This window comes from Eucyclogobius newberryi, unplaced genomic scaffold, assembly GCF_026437365.1.
Source record: "Eucyclogobius newberryi isolate DKJ021-1_F unplaced genomic scaffold, fEucNew1.0.hap1 SCAF_10, whole genome shotgun sequence".
NCBI classification, from domain to species: Eukaryota; Metazoa; Chordata; class Actinopteri; order Gobiiformes; family Gobiidae; genus Eucyclogobius; species Eucyclogobius newberryi.
This window is the reverse complement of record NW_027315724.1, coordinates 39,241,442-39,255,659: the sequence shown is the minus strand read 5'-3', so window position 1 is coordinate 39,255,659 and position 14,218 is coordinate 39,241,442. Positions and strand designations below refer to the sequence as shown.

The following is a 14,218-nucleotide window of genomic DNA, read 5'->3' as shown; positions in this document are numbered from 1 at the left end:
TTGGTGATCCTCTTGGTGATCCTCTTGGTGATCCTCTTGGTGATCCTCTTGGTGATCCCGTTGGTGATCCTCTTGGTGATCCTCTTGGTGATCCTCTTGGTGATCCTGTTGGTGATCCTCTTGGTGATCCTCTTGGTGATCCTCTTGGTGATCCTGTTGGTGATCCTCTTGGTGATCCTCTTGGTGATCCTCTTGGTGATCCTCTTGGTGATCCTGTTGGTGATCCTCTTGGTGATCCTCTTGGTGATCCCGTTGGTGATCCTCTTGGTGATCCTCTTGGTGATCCCGTTGGTGATCCTCTTGGTGATCCTCTTGGTGATCCTCTTGGTGATCCTGTTGGTGATCCTCTTGGTGATCCTCTTGGTGATCCTGTTGGTGATCCTCTTGGTGATCCTCTTGGTGATCCTCTTGGTGATCCTCTTGGTGATCCTCTTGGTGATCCTCTTGGTGATCCTCTTGGTGATCCTGTTGGTGATCCTCTTGGTGATCCTCTTGGTGATCCTGTTGGTGATCCTCTTGGTGATCCTGTTGGTGATCCCGTTGGTGATCCTCTTGGTGATCCTCTTGGTGATCCTCTTGGTGATCCTCTTGGCGATCCTGTTGGTGATCCTCTTGGTGATCCTGTTGGTGATCCTCTTGGTGATCCTGTTGGTGATCCCGTTGGTGATCCTCTTGGTGATCCTCTTGGTGATCCCGTTGGTGATCCTCTTGGTGATCCTGTTGGTGATCCTCTTGGTGATCCTGTTGGCGCGAGGCTTCTTAAATTCGCCGGCGTTTCTCCAGATCGTAGTTGCTAAAGTTCGCCTTTTGTGTCTGAAACGTCTCATTTGTCACGTCCTGCTTCGGAGTCCAAACCACTTTAAACGACTGCGTTACGAAAAGGCGCGCAAGCTTTTTCTGTGGAACTGGAACTGGTTTTGAAACGTGTGCTATTTATTTACGGCGATCGTGATGAAAGATTTTGCGTTTCCAAAGACTGAAAGATGAAAGAACGATCGTGTACCTCCCCTCCGTCTACAACCGCCTCCTGAGACCTCGTCGAGAATCAAAGGAAACGCAAATGAGGCCGCTCTGAGGGGGAGGGGCTAGACCCAGAGTGAAACTGTCAGTTTGGTTATGACTCCTCCTCTTTGGGTACCTCTTTATCTTGCATTTGAATCAAGATGGCTCAAAAATTGCTTGCATTTTCCACAGATCTGACCCGTACTATGGCCTGGTCATGTCAGGAAAACGTCTCTCCGACTCGAAACAAAGAGATTCAAACTTCTCTTGAGATTTTTTCTTCCAAAACTTGACGAAATCTCAAAAATGCCATCGAGCTTCAGCAGCGCCGGCCGAAGTTCCAAAGATTCTAAAGTTCAATCGACGCAAGTGTCTGCGAGGGCGGGGCTGGTGGAGGGCGGGGCTGGTGTCGGTCACGTGGTCTTCCCTTTACTTTCCGCTCCGTTTCTTCCTAGTTGCACATTTACGTTACTTTAGTCAGAAATATCCCACATTAAAAACCAGTTAACCAGCGATATTTAAAACCACAGACGCGATCCACGTTTCCAAACGTAGCGTAAACGTAGCATTTACACTCGCATGATCTCCCATTGAAACTGTCCTCGCCCACTTCCTCCCCGCTTCCTCGCCCACTTCCTCCCCTCTTCCTCGCCCTCTTCCTGACCCGCTTCCTGACCCGCTTCCTTACCCTCTTCCTCCCCACTTCCTCCCCACTTCCTGACCCTCTTCCTCTCCTGCTTCCTCATCCTCTTCCTCACCCGCTTCCTCCCCCACTTCCTCACCTGCTTCCTCACCCGCTTCCTTACTCACTCACTTCCTCCTCCACTTCCTCGCCCGCTTCCTCCCCCGCTTCCTGACACTCTTCCTCACTTGCTTCCTCCCCCACTTCCTCACCCACTTCCTCCCCACTTCCTGACCCTCTTCCTCTCCTGCTTCTTCATCCTCTTCCTCACCCGCTTCCTCCCCCACTTCCTCACCTGCTTCCTCACCCGCTTCCTTACTCACTCACTTCCTCCTCCACTTCCTCGCCCGCTTCCTCCCCCGCTTCCTGACACTCTTCCTCACTTGCTTCCTCCCCCATTTCCTCACCCACTTCCTCACCCACTTCCTCTCTCATCAGTCGTTAGAGAAAACCTAGAAGTAAATTATTGAATATATTTTTAGACTTGTTTTTTATTCCACTCTCGTCTCCGGCGATGCTTTTTCTTTCATGTAAATATTGTAGAAATAGAGACGCAGATTAACTCCCTCGAACTTCCTCAAGACAAGACAAACCACTGTAAAGAAATGGTATGAGCTGCACACTTTGGGAAGGCTGTGAAGCTGATTTTATTTTTAAAACTTGCATACAAATGTATATATTTTCTTGGTTTTTACCCTGCTACTGTAGAGGACGTAGAGGACGTAGAGGACGTAGAGGACGTAGAGGACGTAGAGGACGTAGAGGACGTAGAGGACGTAGAGGACGTAGAGGATTCCCGCGATGAACCCAGAAGTCGTGCGTTTTGTCGTCCCAGAGTCGCTGGTGGATCTCGACGTTATTGATCAGAGCTGTACAAAACGTAACGCTGGCGGTTTCTACCTCTCGTGCTCAGTATCTCCGTTTACCTCTGCGCGTCGCCGTGGCAACAATTCCACAACCCTCCAATGAAACGCTCCGATGTCCAGCGGAGCTTTTATATGGAAAGACTCGAAACGAAATGTAACGGTGCAGCAGTGTGGGGGACGTGACCCTAACATCAAAGTATGACCCGGATAAGCCTGTTTCAGCTCAGGAGTCTCTGCTCAGGGGGTCTCTGCTCAGGGGGTCTCTGCTCAGGGGGTCTCTGCTCAGAGGGTCTCTGCTCAGGGGGTCTCTGCTCAGGGGGTCTCTGCTCAGGGGGTCTCTGCTCAGGGGGTCTCTGCTCTGGAGTCTCGGCTCAGGGGTCTCGGCTCAGACTTCCTCACACTGCTGTAACTCCTCCCTCGTCCTTCTGCATCCGCCCTGTTTGTACCTGACCAATAGCCACGGTTTCTGACTGTTAGTGACCTCTCTCTGATCTGACGGACACGAGCGCGAGTCGAGGCTGAGCGTGTTTCCACGGCGACTGCGTCTACAGTCAAAACATCTAATCCTTTATTTATGGCAGCGTTTGGACAGCTCAGTGACTAATGTAGTCGTCTTTAACACGACAAAAGTACAACTGGCATCGTGTCTCCAGAAGGAGCCGTTTTCTTTTACGTTTGAAGCCGCAAATGAAAATGGTTAAAAATGTAATTGAATATTGAAGTATTCGCAGTAAAATATACTTAATACTTTCACTGAGCTGCTTTTACTTGTATTGGAGTGTTTTTTTTACCTGTGTATCAGTACTTTTACTCACTTAATGAAAAGCTCCATGTCATTTTCTTCAATACTTCAATACTTGTCAATACTTCTGATACTGAAAGGACAGACGGCTGCAGTAGAAGTAGTTCTGATCTTACAAAGGGCCAATCAATCACACAAACGACTTGACATTTCAGATCTCAGGAAAAGGCTCTGCTCGGCCTCGTCTCGGCTCGTGTCCTCTTTGTGTACTTTGTGTACTTGTAGTAGTTTCTATCCAGTTCAAAGCATTTTGTGTTGGAACGACGTACTTGAAGCAGACATTTTGAGAGACGATGGCGCAGCGACTACTGGACTCTGTTTGGATGCGTAGAATTCCCTCGACAATGTTTGTATATTTGATGTTTTAATCAAATGCATTGTAATTTGAAATATGAAGATGTGTCAATGAAGCTCTGGAGGAAACATCTGGAAACGAAACAATAAATGTGACTTTGAAAGGATTCCATCGGCTTCTGTTGCATTTTTATAGATATTAAAAGTGTATTCTACATTATTCAGGCCTTTTGAACTGCGTTTGAACACAATAGCATTAGCATTAGCCTCTACTTTCTGTTAGAACTGATAGAAAGTACAACTAGTATTGATACTTTATACCTTGATACAAGTCCAGTGCTCACAGTAGTGTAGTAGTTGTAGAGTGTTCTTAGGGTCGACATCTGCATTGTGCATCACGTCTTTTCCTTTGTGCTAAAATCGTGTTTGAAACGTTAGCATCCTGAGCACTACAGCGCAGACGTATCTCGACGACTCGGGTCTGCCTCAGTTAAAAACGATATTTTGCAGATGTTTTTTGGACCAAATATTTGAATATCGGGAGCATACGATCCCACACACAAACTACCGCCAAATGTGTGTCTGGGAAACGTTCACAACTTATTTTTTTATCACGAGTTTTTGGATTAACCAATCACAGCGACTTATTGGTAGAGCGTGTCTCAGATGCAAATATCCTGGTTTCAATGAAAGCAAATTTGGCAAATGATGCTTTTCGTTCCTCTGATTTATATTTCACCAGCAAAGACGACAATGGAATATGAGAGAATGTTTATTGATAATGGTGATGATGATGACGGGTCAGTGACGGCTGGAAGAGACTCAGGGCGGCGGCTCCGTCTCAGGTGACCCCTCCCCTCTCCTTAGATGATGGTGACATGGAGTGGGCGGGCCGAGAGAGCAGAGACGACAAGCGACGCTGGGATATGCCTTTATGAATGGGGCTTCTGGGTAATTAGAGGTGTGGTTAAAGAGTGGAGGCGTGGTTACAGGAGGAGGAGGAGGTTGGGGCGTGTCTTCAGCTCAAGAAGCCGATCCTCATCTTCCGATTGACGTCCACTTTCTCCAGAGACTGAAAAGAAAGGCAGAGTCATTAGAGCTTTTGAGCACAAACCAGGTCAAAACGTTCTATATCCGTCCCACACCCAGTCTTTCAGTTTTTATATTCTTTCTAGAGTCTTCTGACATCGGGCGAACCACCCACGTGGAGGTTCAGGTTCAGACCTTCTTGAACTCTTCGAAGGAGATGGCGTCGTCCTGGTCCAGGTCGGCCTCTTTAATGGCTCGTTCTGCGATGCTCTGCAGCTGCTCATCTGTCACCTCAATCCCCAGCAGCTCCTGCAAAACCTGCCACAGAGACAAGACCTGCTTTAGTCCTGCTTTAGACCTGCTTTAGTCCTGCTTTAGTCCTGCTTTAGTCCTGCTTTAGTCCTGCTTTAGACCTGCTTTAGTCCTGCTTTAGTCCTGCTTTAGTCCTGCTTTAGACCAGCTTTAGTCCTGCTTTAGTCCTGCTTTAGTCCTGCTTTAGTCCAGCTTTAGTCCTGCTTTAGTCCTGCTTTAGTCCTGGTTTAGACCTGCTTTAGTCCTGCTTTAGTCCTGCTTTAGTCCTGCTTTAGACCTGCTTTAGTCCTGCTTTAGACCTGCTTTAGTCCTGCTTTAGTCCTGCTTTAGTCCTGGTTTAGTCCTGGTTTAGTCCTGCTTTAGTCCTGCTTTAGTCCTGTTTTAGACCTGCTTTAGACCTGCTTTAGTCCTGCTTTAGTCCTGTTTTAGACCTGCTTTAGACCTGCTTTAGTCCTGCTTTAGTCCTGCTTTAGTCCTGTTTTAGACCTGTTTTAGACCTGCTTTAGACCTGCTTTAGTCCTGCTTTAGTCCTGCTTTAGTCCTGGTTTAGTCCTGCTTTAGATCTGCTTTAGTCCTGCTTTAGACCGTCTTTAGTCCTGCTTTAGACCTGCTTTACACCTGCTTTAGTCCTGGTTTAGTCCTGCTTTAGACCTGCTTTAGTCCTGCTTTAGTCCTGCTTTAGTCCTGCTTTAGTCCTGCTTTAGTCCTGCTTTAGACCTGCTTTAGTCCTGCTTTAGACCTGCTTTAGTCCTGCTTTAGTCCTGCTTTAGTCCTGCTTTAGTCCTGCTTTAGACCTGCTTTAGTCCTGCTTTAGTCCTGCTTTAGTCCTGGTTTAGTCCTGCTTTAGTCCAGCTTTAGTCCTGCTTTAGTCCTGCTTTAGACCTGCTTTAGTCCTGCTTTAGTCCTGCTTTAGTCCTGGTTTAGTCCTGCTTTAGACCTGCTTTAGTCCTGCTTTAGACCTGCTTTACACCTGCTTTAGTCCTGGTTTAGTCCTGCTTTAGACCTGCTTTAGACCTGCTTTAGTCCTGCTTTAGACCTGCTTTACACCTGCTTTAGTCCTGCTTTAGTCCTGCTTTAGACCTGCTTTAGACCCGCTTTAGTCCCGCTTTAGTCCTGCTTTAGTCCTGGTTTAGACCCGCTTTAGACCTGGTTTAGTCCTGCTTTAGACCTGGTTTAGACCTGGTTTAGTCCTGGTTTAGACCCGCTTTAGTCCCGCTTTAGTCCTGCTTTAGTCCTGGTTTATTCCTGGTTTAGACCTGGTTTAGTCCTGGTTTAGACCTGGTTTAGTCCTGGTTTAGACCCGCTTTAGACCCGCTTTAGTCCCGCTTTAGTCCTGCTTTAGTCCTGGTTTAGTCCTGGTTTAGTCCTGGTTTAGACCTGGTTTAGTCCCGGTTTAGTCCTGACCTGGAGAAGTTCTGCTCTGGAGATCTTCCCGTCTTGGTCCTGATCGTACAACTGAAAAGCAACTGGAGGAAATAGTAGAAAAAGCTTCAGTTGTTTCATCTGGACTCAGTTTGAAAAAATAGACGTTTCGACTCTCATCCAAGAGTCATTGTCAATAACAGAATTTAGGTCGAGAACTCCGATATTAACACATCAATGCTGTGGACCCACATATCAGGTTTACAAGAGAAGACCCTAAGGAGAATCGCTTGGCCTTTCTTGATTGTTCCACGATCAGAGGAGAGGACGGGAAACTCCAAATAGAAGTATATAGGAAACCTACACACACGGACCAGTATCTGCTCTTTGGTTCCAACCACCCACTACAGCACAAGCTGGGTGTGATCAGAACCTTACAACACAGAGCTCAAGGTGTGCCCACCAGCTCAGAGGGCAAGAAGAAAGAGGAAAAACATGTCCGAAATGCCCTCTCAGCCTGTGGTTACCCCGCTTGGGCCCTCAACAGAGTGAAGAGAACCAAGAAGCAGGACAAAAGGGAAACTGAACAGAGAAGGAAGGGTGTTTCTATCCCTTATGTGTCTGGCCTGTCGGAAAAACTGCAGAGAATTTTTAGACAACACGAAGTCCCTGTTTATTTTAAACCAGGAAACACTTTAAGACAAAAACTGGTTCACCCTAAGGACAAGTTGCCGACTCAAAAACAGAGCAATGTAGTTTATTCGATGCAATGCAGTGAAGAAAGTTGTAAAGAACGTTACATAGGTGAGACGAAACAGCCTCTACACAAGAGGCTTTATCAGCACAGAATAAATACTAGTTCAGGACCTCAGAGCGCCGTGCATCTCCATCTTGAAGCCTCTAATCACTCGTTTGAAGACGGTGAGGTGAAGGTTTTAAGCAGGAGAAAAGATGGTTTGAAAGAGGAGTCAAGGAAGCTATTTTTGTTAAAAAAGAAAGACCTTCTTTAAACAGAAATGGAGGGCTAAGGTTTAATCTTCCTGTTATTTATAATGGGTTACTGAACCCCTGGAAAGGTAGAGGACCAGGACCAGGACATTTAGATGCTTATCAGGTCCTCAGGGTGGTTGAGCCAGGGTCTCACAAAGACAAAGAGGATTCTAATAGACCATTAAGATTCTGAATAGGCTCGGTAGATACAAGGGGGAGTTTCTGTTGAAACAAACAACTCTTTCTACTTCAGGAAGGCTCCGCCCAATGGGCGGGTCTTACCACAGAACAGTATTAATATCGGAGTTCTCGACCTAAATTCTGTTATTGACAATGACTCTTGGATGAAGTCGAAACGTCTATTTTTTCAAACTGAGTCCAGATGAAACAACTGAAGCTTTTTCTACTATGGAACACGCCTGGACCAATGAGGGATTACACCGACAACTGGAGGAAATGTTATTCTTTACACAACCAGGAGGTGGCACTGTTTTACCATTTGTGCTGTAGTGGTCATGATCCAAGTGATCCAAGTAGCAGTATAATAGGAGTAATCATAGGAGTAGTAGCACTTTGAGATTCCATTGGAATGTAAAGTGCATTACAAATAAAATGTATTATTAGTAGTAATAATTGTAATGATGATAGTAGTAGTAGTAGCAGTAGCAGTAGCAGTAGTAGCAGTAGCAGTAGCAGTAGCAGTAGTAGCAGTAGCAGTAGCAGTAGCAGTAGCAGTAGTAGCAGTAGCAGTAGTAGTAGTAGCAGTAGCAGTAGCAGTAGCAGTAGCAGTAGTAGCAGTAGCAGTAGTAGCAGTAGCAGTAGCAGTAGCAGTAGTAGCAGTAGCAGTAGTAGTAGTAGCAGTAGCAGTAGCAGTAGCAGTAGCAGTAGTAGCAGTAGCAGTAGCAGTAGCAGTAGTAGCAGTAGCAGTAGCAGTAGCAGTAGCAGTAGCAGTAGTAGCAGTAGTAGTAGCAGTAGTAGCAGTAGTAGTAGTAGCAGTAGCAGTAGTAGCAGTAGTAGTAGTAGTAGTAGCAGTAGTAGCAGTAGTAGTAGTAGTAGTAGTAGTAGTAGCAGTAGTAGTTCTTGTGTGTACTCACATTGCAGCTTCCTGTTTGGGCTGTTGTAAACTTCCTCAGACTTCCTCTTTGTGTTGGAGTCGGTCGGTTGGAAATGAGCCAAAACACGGACGAAATCGTGAAAATCGACCGAGTCTTTTCTGCCGAGGCAAAAGACGTTTAGGACGTTTAGGACGTTCATGAGGTGAAACACATGGAAGACATTGTCAGACATAGAAGCCTCAGACAAAGAATAAAATATGATCAAATAAGTCACAGAGGAAAACATGGAGGACGATCACCTGATGACATCACACTGAGAAACCTCAGGCCCAGGGTTTAAAGGGTTTAAAGGGTTTAAAGGGTTTAAAGGGTTTTAAAGGGTTCAAAGGGTTCTAAGGGGTTATAAAGGGTTTTTAAGGGCTGTAAAGGGGTTTTAAGGGCCATAAAGGGCTATAAAGGGTCATACAGGGCTTCAAAGTTGGTTTTAAAGGGTTTTGAAGAGTTATAAAGGGTTTTAAACGGGTTTAAAAGGGTTTAAAGGGCTACAAAGGGGTTTTAAGGGCCATAAAGGGCTATAAAGGGTCATACAGGGCTTCAAAGTTTTTTTAAAGGGGTTTTAAAGGGTTTTGAAGAGTTATAAAGGGTTTTAAAGGGGTTTAAAGGGATTTAAAGGGCTATAAAGGGTTGAAATGTTTTAAAAGGGTTTTTAAGGGTTATAAAGGGCTATAAAGGGTTTTAAAGGGTTTTAAAGGGTTTAAATGGTTATTAAGGGTTCTTAAGGGCTTTAGAGGTTCATAAAGGGCTTCAAAGGGTTTTAAAGGGGTTTTAAAGGGCTATAAAGAGGTATAAAGGGTTTTAAAGGGGTTTAAAGGGTTTTAAAGGGCTATACAGGATTGTAAAAGGTTTAAAGGGTTTTAAAGAGTTTTAAAAAGTTTTTAAGGGTTTAAAGGGTTTAAAGGATTATTAAGGGTTTTTAAGGGTTTTTAAGGGCTATAAAGGGTTTTTAATGGCTATAAAGGGTTTTTAAGGTTATAAAGGGCCATAAAGGGTTTTAAAGGGTTTTAAATGGTTATTAAGGGTTATTAAGGGCTATAAACGGTCACAAAGGGCTTCAACGGGGTTTTTAAAGGGGTTTTAAAGGGTTATAAAGAGTTTTAAAGGGTTTTGAAGGGCTTTAAAGGGTTTTAAAGGTTTTGAAGGATTTTGAAGGATTTTAAAGGGGTTTAAAGGGTTTTAAAGGATTTTAAAGGGGTTTAAAGGGTTTAAAGGGATTTATAAAGGGTTATAAAGGGGATGTAGCCAAAATATGCAACTGCAATAGTGTTTTAGGTTTTGGAGACCCTCTGGCGTCAACAGTGGAACAGTGTATAAATGAAGTGCTCAGGTCACATGACATTAGTGTCATGTGGTCATGTGGTCAGGGCGTTCAAGGCCAGCAGTGATTGATCAGTACAATCTAAAATGGCCGTGTGTCATAGAACTACACTCAAAATAAACCCCCTCATTCTGCTGCTGAAGCCTCTACAGGCGCTGAGCGGTACTGCAGGAAGCTTGGCTCTTCTTCTCCTGCAGCTGCTCAGTCCGTGGGCGTGTTCAGAGGCCCGTTCATGCTCCGCCCTTTAACATGAGCTCTAACTGAGCATGTGCAGAGGAGAAGAGAAGCCCTCCAGGTGTTTTAGGAGACATTATGTCAGGGGTCAAAGGTCACCCAGGGGCCCTTTAATTGAATAAGTGTGAGTGGGCGGGGCTGACCTGGAGGTGCGGGTCATGTGACTTGGCGGGTTAGGGCGATATTTACCCCGGGTAAAAGAACGCTCCGATGATCCTGTCTCCGATCGGATTCCCAGCCAGCTCTGGAATCGCTTCAAAATCCTGGACTCTAAGGTCAGAGTCAAAGGTCAGACTCAAAAGTCAGACTCAAAGGTCAGACTCAAAGGTCATGTCCCAGAGGGTCTTTAAATACATAATGGAGGCTTTACCTGAGTCGTCCCATTTGGTCTCGGTCCAGAAGGTGGAAGCGCTCGTACAGACGCTGCAGATGAGACGCCGAGACTAAAACACAGTTAAACTCTGTGCTCAGGATAAAAGCTAGTAGTAGTAGTAGTAGTAGTAGTAGTAGTAGTAGTAGTAGTAGTAGTAGTAGTAGTAGTAGTAGTAGTAGTAGTAGTAGAAGAAGTAGTAGTAGTAGTAGTAGTAGTAGTAGTAGTAGTAGTAGTAGTAGTAGTAGTAGTAGTAGTAGTAGTAGTAGTAGTAGTAGTAGTAGTAGTAGTAGTAGTAGTAGAAGTAGTAGTAGTAGTAGTAGTAGTAGTAGTAGTAGTAGTAGTAGTAGTAGTAGTAGTAGAAGAAGTAGTAGTAGTAGTAGTAGTAGTAGTAGTAGTAGTAGTAGTAGTAGTAGTAGTAGTAGTAGTAGTAGTAGTAGTAGTAGTAGTAGTAGTAGTAGTAGTAGTAGTAGTAGAAGTAGTAGTAGTAGTAGTAGTAGTAGAAGTAGTAGTAGTAGTAGTAGTAGTAGTAGTAGTAGTAGTAGTAGTAGTAGTAGTAGTAGTAGTAGTAGTAGAAGTAGTAGTAGTAGTAGTAGTAGTAGTAGTAGTAGTAGAAGAAGTAGTAGTAGTAGTAGTAGTAGTAGTAGTAGTAGAAGTAGTAGTAGTAGTAGTAGTAGTAGTAGTAGTAGTAGTAGTAGAAGAAGTAGTAGTAGTAGTAGTAGAAGTAGTAGTAGTAGTAGTAGTAGAAGAAGTAGTAGTAGTAGTAGAAGTAGTAGTAGTAGTAGTAGTAGTAGCAGTGTAGCAGTAGCAGTAGCAGCAGTAGCAGTAGCAGTAGCAGTAGCAGTAGCAGCAGTAGCAGTAGCAGTAGTAGAAGTAGTAGTAGCAGTAGCAGTAGCAGTAGTAGAAGTAGTAGTAGCAGTAGCAGTAGCAGTAGCAGTAGCAGTAGCAGTAGCAGTAGTAGAAGTAGTAGTAGTAGTAGTAGCAGTAGCAGTAGCAGTAGCAGTAGCAGTAGCAGTAGTAGTAGAAGTAGCAGTAGCAGTAGCAGTAGTAGAAGTAGTAGTAGCAGTAGCAGTAGTAGTAGTAGTAGTAGTGTAGTAGTAGTAGCAGTAGTAGTAGAAGTAGTAGTAGTAGTAGCAGTAGCAGTAGTAGTAGTAGCAGTAGCAGTAGCAGTAGCAGTAGCAGTAGCAGTAGTAGTAGTAGTAGTAGTAGTAGAAGTAGTAGTAGCAGTAGCAGTAGTAGCAGTATCAGTAGTAGTAGCAGTAGCAGTAGCAGTAGTAGAAGTAGCAGTAGCAGTAGCAGTAGCAGTAGCAGTAGCAGCAGTAGCAGTAGCAGTAGTAGCAGTAGCAGTAGCAGTAGCAGTAGTAGAAGTAGAAGTAGAAGTAGAAGTAGTAGTAGCAGTAGCAGTAGCAGTAGCAGTAGCAGTAGCAGTAGCAGCAGTAGCAGTAGCAGTAGCAGTAGCAGTAGCAGTAGTAGCAGTAGTAGCAGTAGCAGTAGCAGTAGCAGTAGCAGTAGTAGAAGTAGTAGTAGTAGTAGTAGTAGAAGTAGTAGTAGTAGTAGTAGAAGTAGTAGTAGTAGTAGTAGTAGTAGTAGTAGAAGTAGTAGTAATAGTAGAAGTAGTAGTAGTAGTAGAAGTAGTAGTAGTAGAAGTAGTAGTAGTAGTAGTAGTAGTAGTAGCAGCAGTAGCAGTAGTAGTAGTAGTAGTAGTAGCAGCAGTAGCAGTAGTAGTAGTAGTAGTAGTAGTAGTAGAAGTAGTAGTAGTAGAAGTAGTAGTAGTAGTAGTAGTAGTAGTAGAAGTAGTAGTAGTAGTAGTAGAAGTAGTAGTAGCAGTAGTAGCAGTAGTAGTAGTAGTAGCAGTGTAGCAGTAGCAGTAGTAGTAGTAGGAGTAGCAGTAGCAGTAGCAGTAGCAGTGTAGCAGTAGCAGTAGCAGTAGCAGTAGCAGTAGTAGAAGTAGCAGTAGCAGTAGCAGTAGCAGTAGCAGTAGCAGTAGCAGTAGTAGTAGTAGTAGTAGTAGTAGAAGTAGTAGTAGCAGTAGCAGTAGCAGTAGTAGCAGTAGCAGTAGCAGTAGCAGTAGCAGCAGCAGCAGCAGTAGCAGTAGTAGTAGTAGTAGTAGTAGCAGTAGCAGTAGCAGTAGCAGTAGCAGTAGCAGTAGCAGTAGTAGAAGTAGTAGTAGCAGTAGCAGTAGCAGTAGCAGTAGCAGTAGTAGAAGTAGTAGCAGTAGCAGTAGCAGTAGCAGTAGTAGTAGTAGTAGTAGCAGTAGCAGTAGCAGTAGCAGTAGTAGAAGTAGTAGTAGCAGTAGCAGTATTAGTAGTAGAAGTAGTAGTAGCAGTAGTAGTAGTAGCAGTAGCAGTAGCAGTAGCAGTAGCAGTAGCAGTAGCAGTAGCAGTAGTAGTAGTAGTAGTAGTAGTAGTAGAAGTAGTAGTAGCAGTAGCAGTAGCAGTAGCAGTAGCAGTAGTAGAAGTAGTAGTAGTAGTAGTAGTAGTAGCAGTAGCAGTAGCAGTAGCAGTAGCAGTAGCAGTAGTAGTAGTAGTAGCAGTAGCAGTAGCAGTAGTAGAAGTAGTAGTAGCAGTAGCAGTAGTAGTAGTAGTAGTAGTAGTGTAGTAGTAGTAGCAGTAGTAGTAGAAGTAGTAGTAGTAGTAGCAGTAGCAGTAGCAGTAGCAGTAGCAGTAGCAGTAGCAGTAGCAGTAGCAGTAGCAGTAGCAGTAGCAGTAGTAGTAGTAGTAGAAGTAGTAGTAGCAGTAGCAGTAGCAGCAGTATCAGTAGTAGTAGCAGTAGCAGTAGCAGTAGTAGCAGTAGCAGTAGCAGTAGCAGTAGCAGTAGCAGTAGCAGTAGCAGCAGCAGCAGTAGCAGTAGCAGTAGCAGTAGTAGCAGTAGCAGTAGCAGTAGCAGTAGTAGAAGTAGAAGTAGAAGTAGAAGTAGAAGTAGTAGTAGCAGTAGCAGTAGCAGTAGCAGCAGTAGCAGTAGCAGTAGCAGTAGTAGCAGTAGCAGTAGCAGTAGCAGTAGCAGTAGCAGTAGCAGTAGTAGCAGTAGTAGGAGTAGCAGTAGCAGTAGCAGTAGCAGTAGCAGTAGTAGAAGTAGTAGTAGTAGTAGTAGTAGAAGTAGTAGTAGTAGTAGTAGAAGTAGTAGTAGTAGTAGTAGTAGTAGTAGAAGTAGTAGTAATAGTAGAAGTAGTAGTAGTAGTAGTAGTAGAAGTAGTAGTAGTAGAAGTAGTAGTAGAAGTAGTAGTAGTAGTAGTAGTAGTAGTAGAAGTAGTAGTAATAGTAGAAGTAGTAGTAGTAGTAGTAGTAGTAGAAGTAGTAGTAGTAGAAGTAGTAGTAGTAGTAGTAGTAGTAGTAGTAGTAGTAGCAGCAGTAGCAGCAGTAGTAGTAGTAGTAGTAGCAGCAGTAGCAGTAGTAGTAGTAGTAGTAGTAGTAGTAGAAGTAGTAGTAGTAGAAGTAGTAGTAGTAGTAGTAGTAGTAGTAGTAGTAGTAGTAGTAGTAGTAGTAGCAGCAGCAGCAGTAGCAGTAGCAGTAGCAGTAGTAGCAGTAGCAGTAGCAGTAGCAGTAGTAGAAGTAGAAGTAGAAGTAGAAGTAGAAGTAGTAGTAGCAGTAGCAGTAGCAGTAGCAGCAGTAGCAGTAGCAGTAGCAGTAGTAGCAGTAGCAGTAGCAGTAGCAGTAGCAGTAGCAGTAGCAGTAGTAGCAGTAGTAGGAGTAGCAGTAGCAGTAGCAGTAGCAGTAGCAGTAGTAGAAGTAGTAGTAGTAGTAGTAGTAGAAGTAGTAGTAGTAGTAGTAGAAGTAGTAGTAGTAGTAGTAGTAGTAGAAGTAGTAGTAATAGTAGAAGTAGTAGTAGTAGTAGTAGTAGAAGTAGTA

At 44.2% G+C, this 14,218-nt stretch overlaps 1 protein-coding gene across 1 annotated transcript in view; it reads right to left on the bottom strand.

Moving 5' to 3' along the window:
* Nucleotides 1-4,443: 4,443 nt before the first annotated feature.
* The window catches only part of chp2 (calcineurin-like EF-hand protein 2), a 36,911-nt gene continuing 27,136 nt past the window's right edge, over nt 4,444-14,218 (bottom strand). The window contains exons 2-7 of the mRNA XM_072459057.1: nt 10,374-10,446; nt 10,193-10,273; nt 8,434-8,552; nt 6,392-6,453; nt 4,871-4,993; nt 4,444-4,718 (exon numbers count right to left, since the gene is read on the bottom strand). Of these exons, the coding sequence (XP_072315158.1) occupies nt 4,665-4,718; nt 4,871-4,993; nt 6,392-6,453; nt 8,434-8,552; nt 10,193-10,273; nt 10,374-10,446 (512 nt within the window). The 3' untranslated portion in view covers nt 4,444-4,664. The remainder of the gene's footprint in view (nt 4,719-4,870; nt 4,994-6,391; nt 6,454-8,433; nt 8,553-10,192; nt 10,274-10,373; nt 10,447-14,218) is intronic.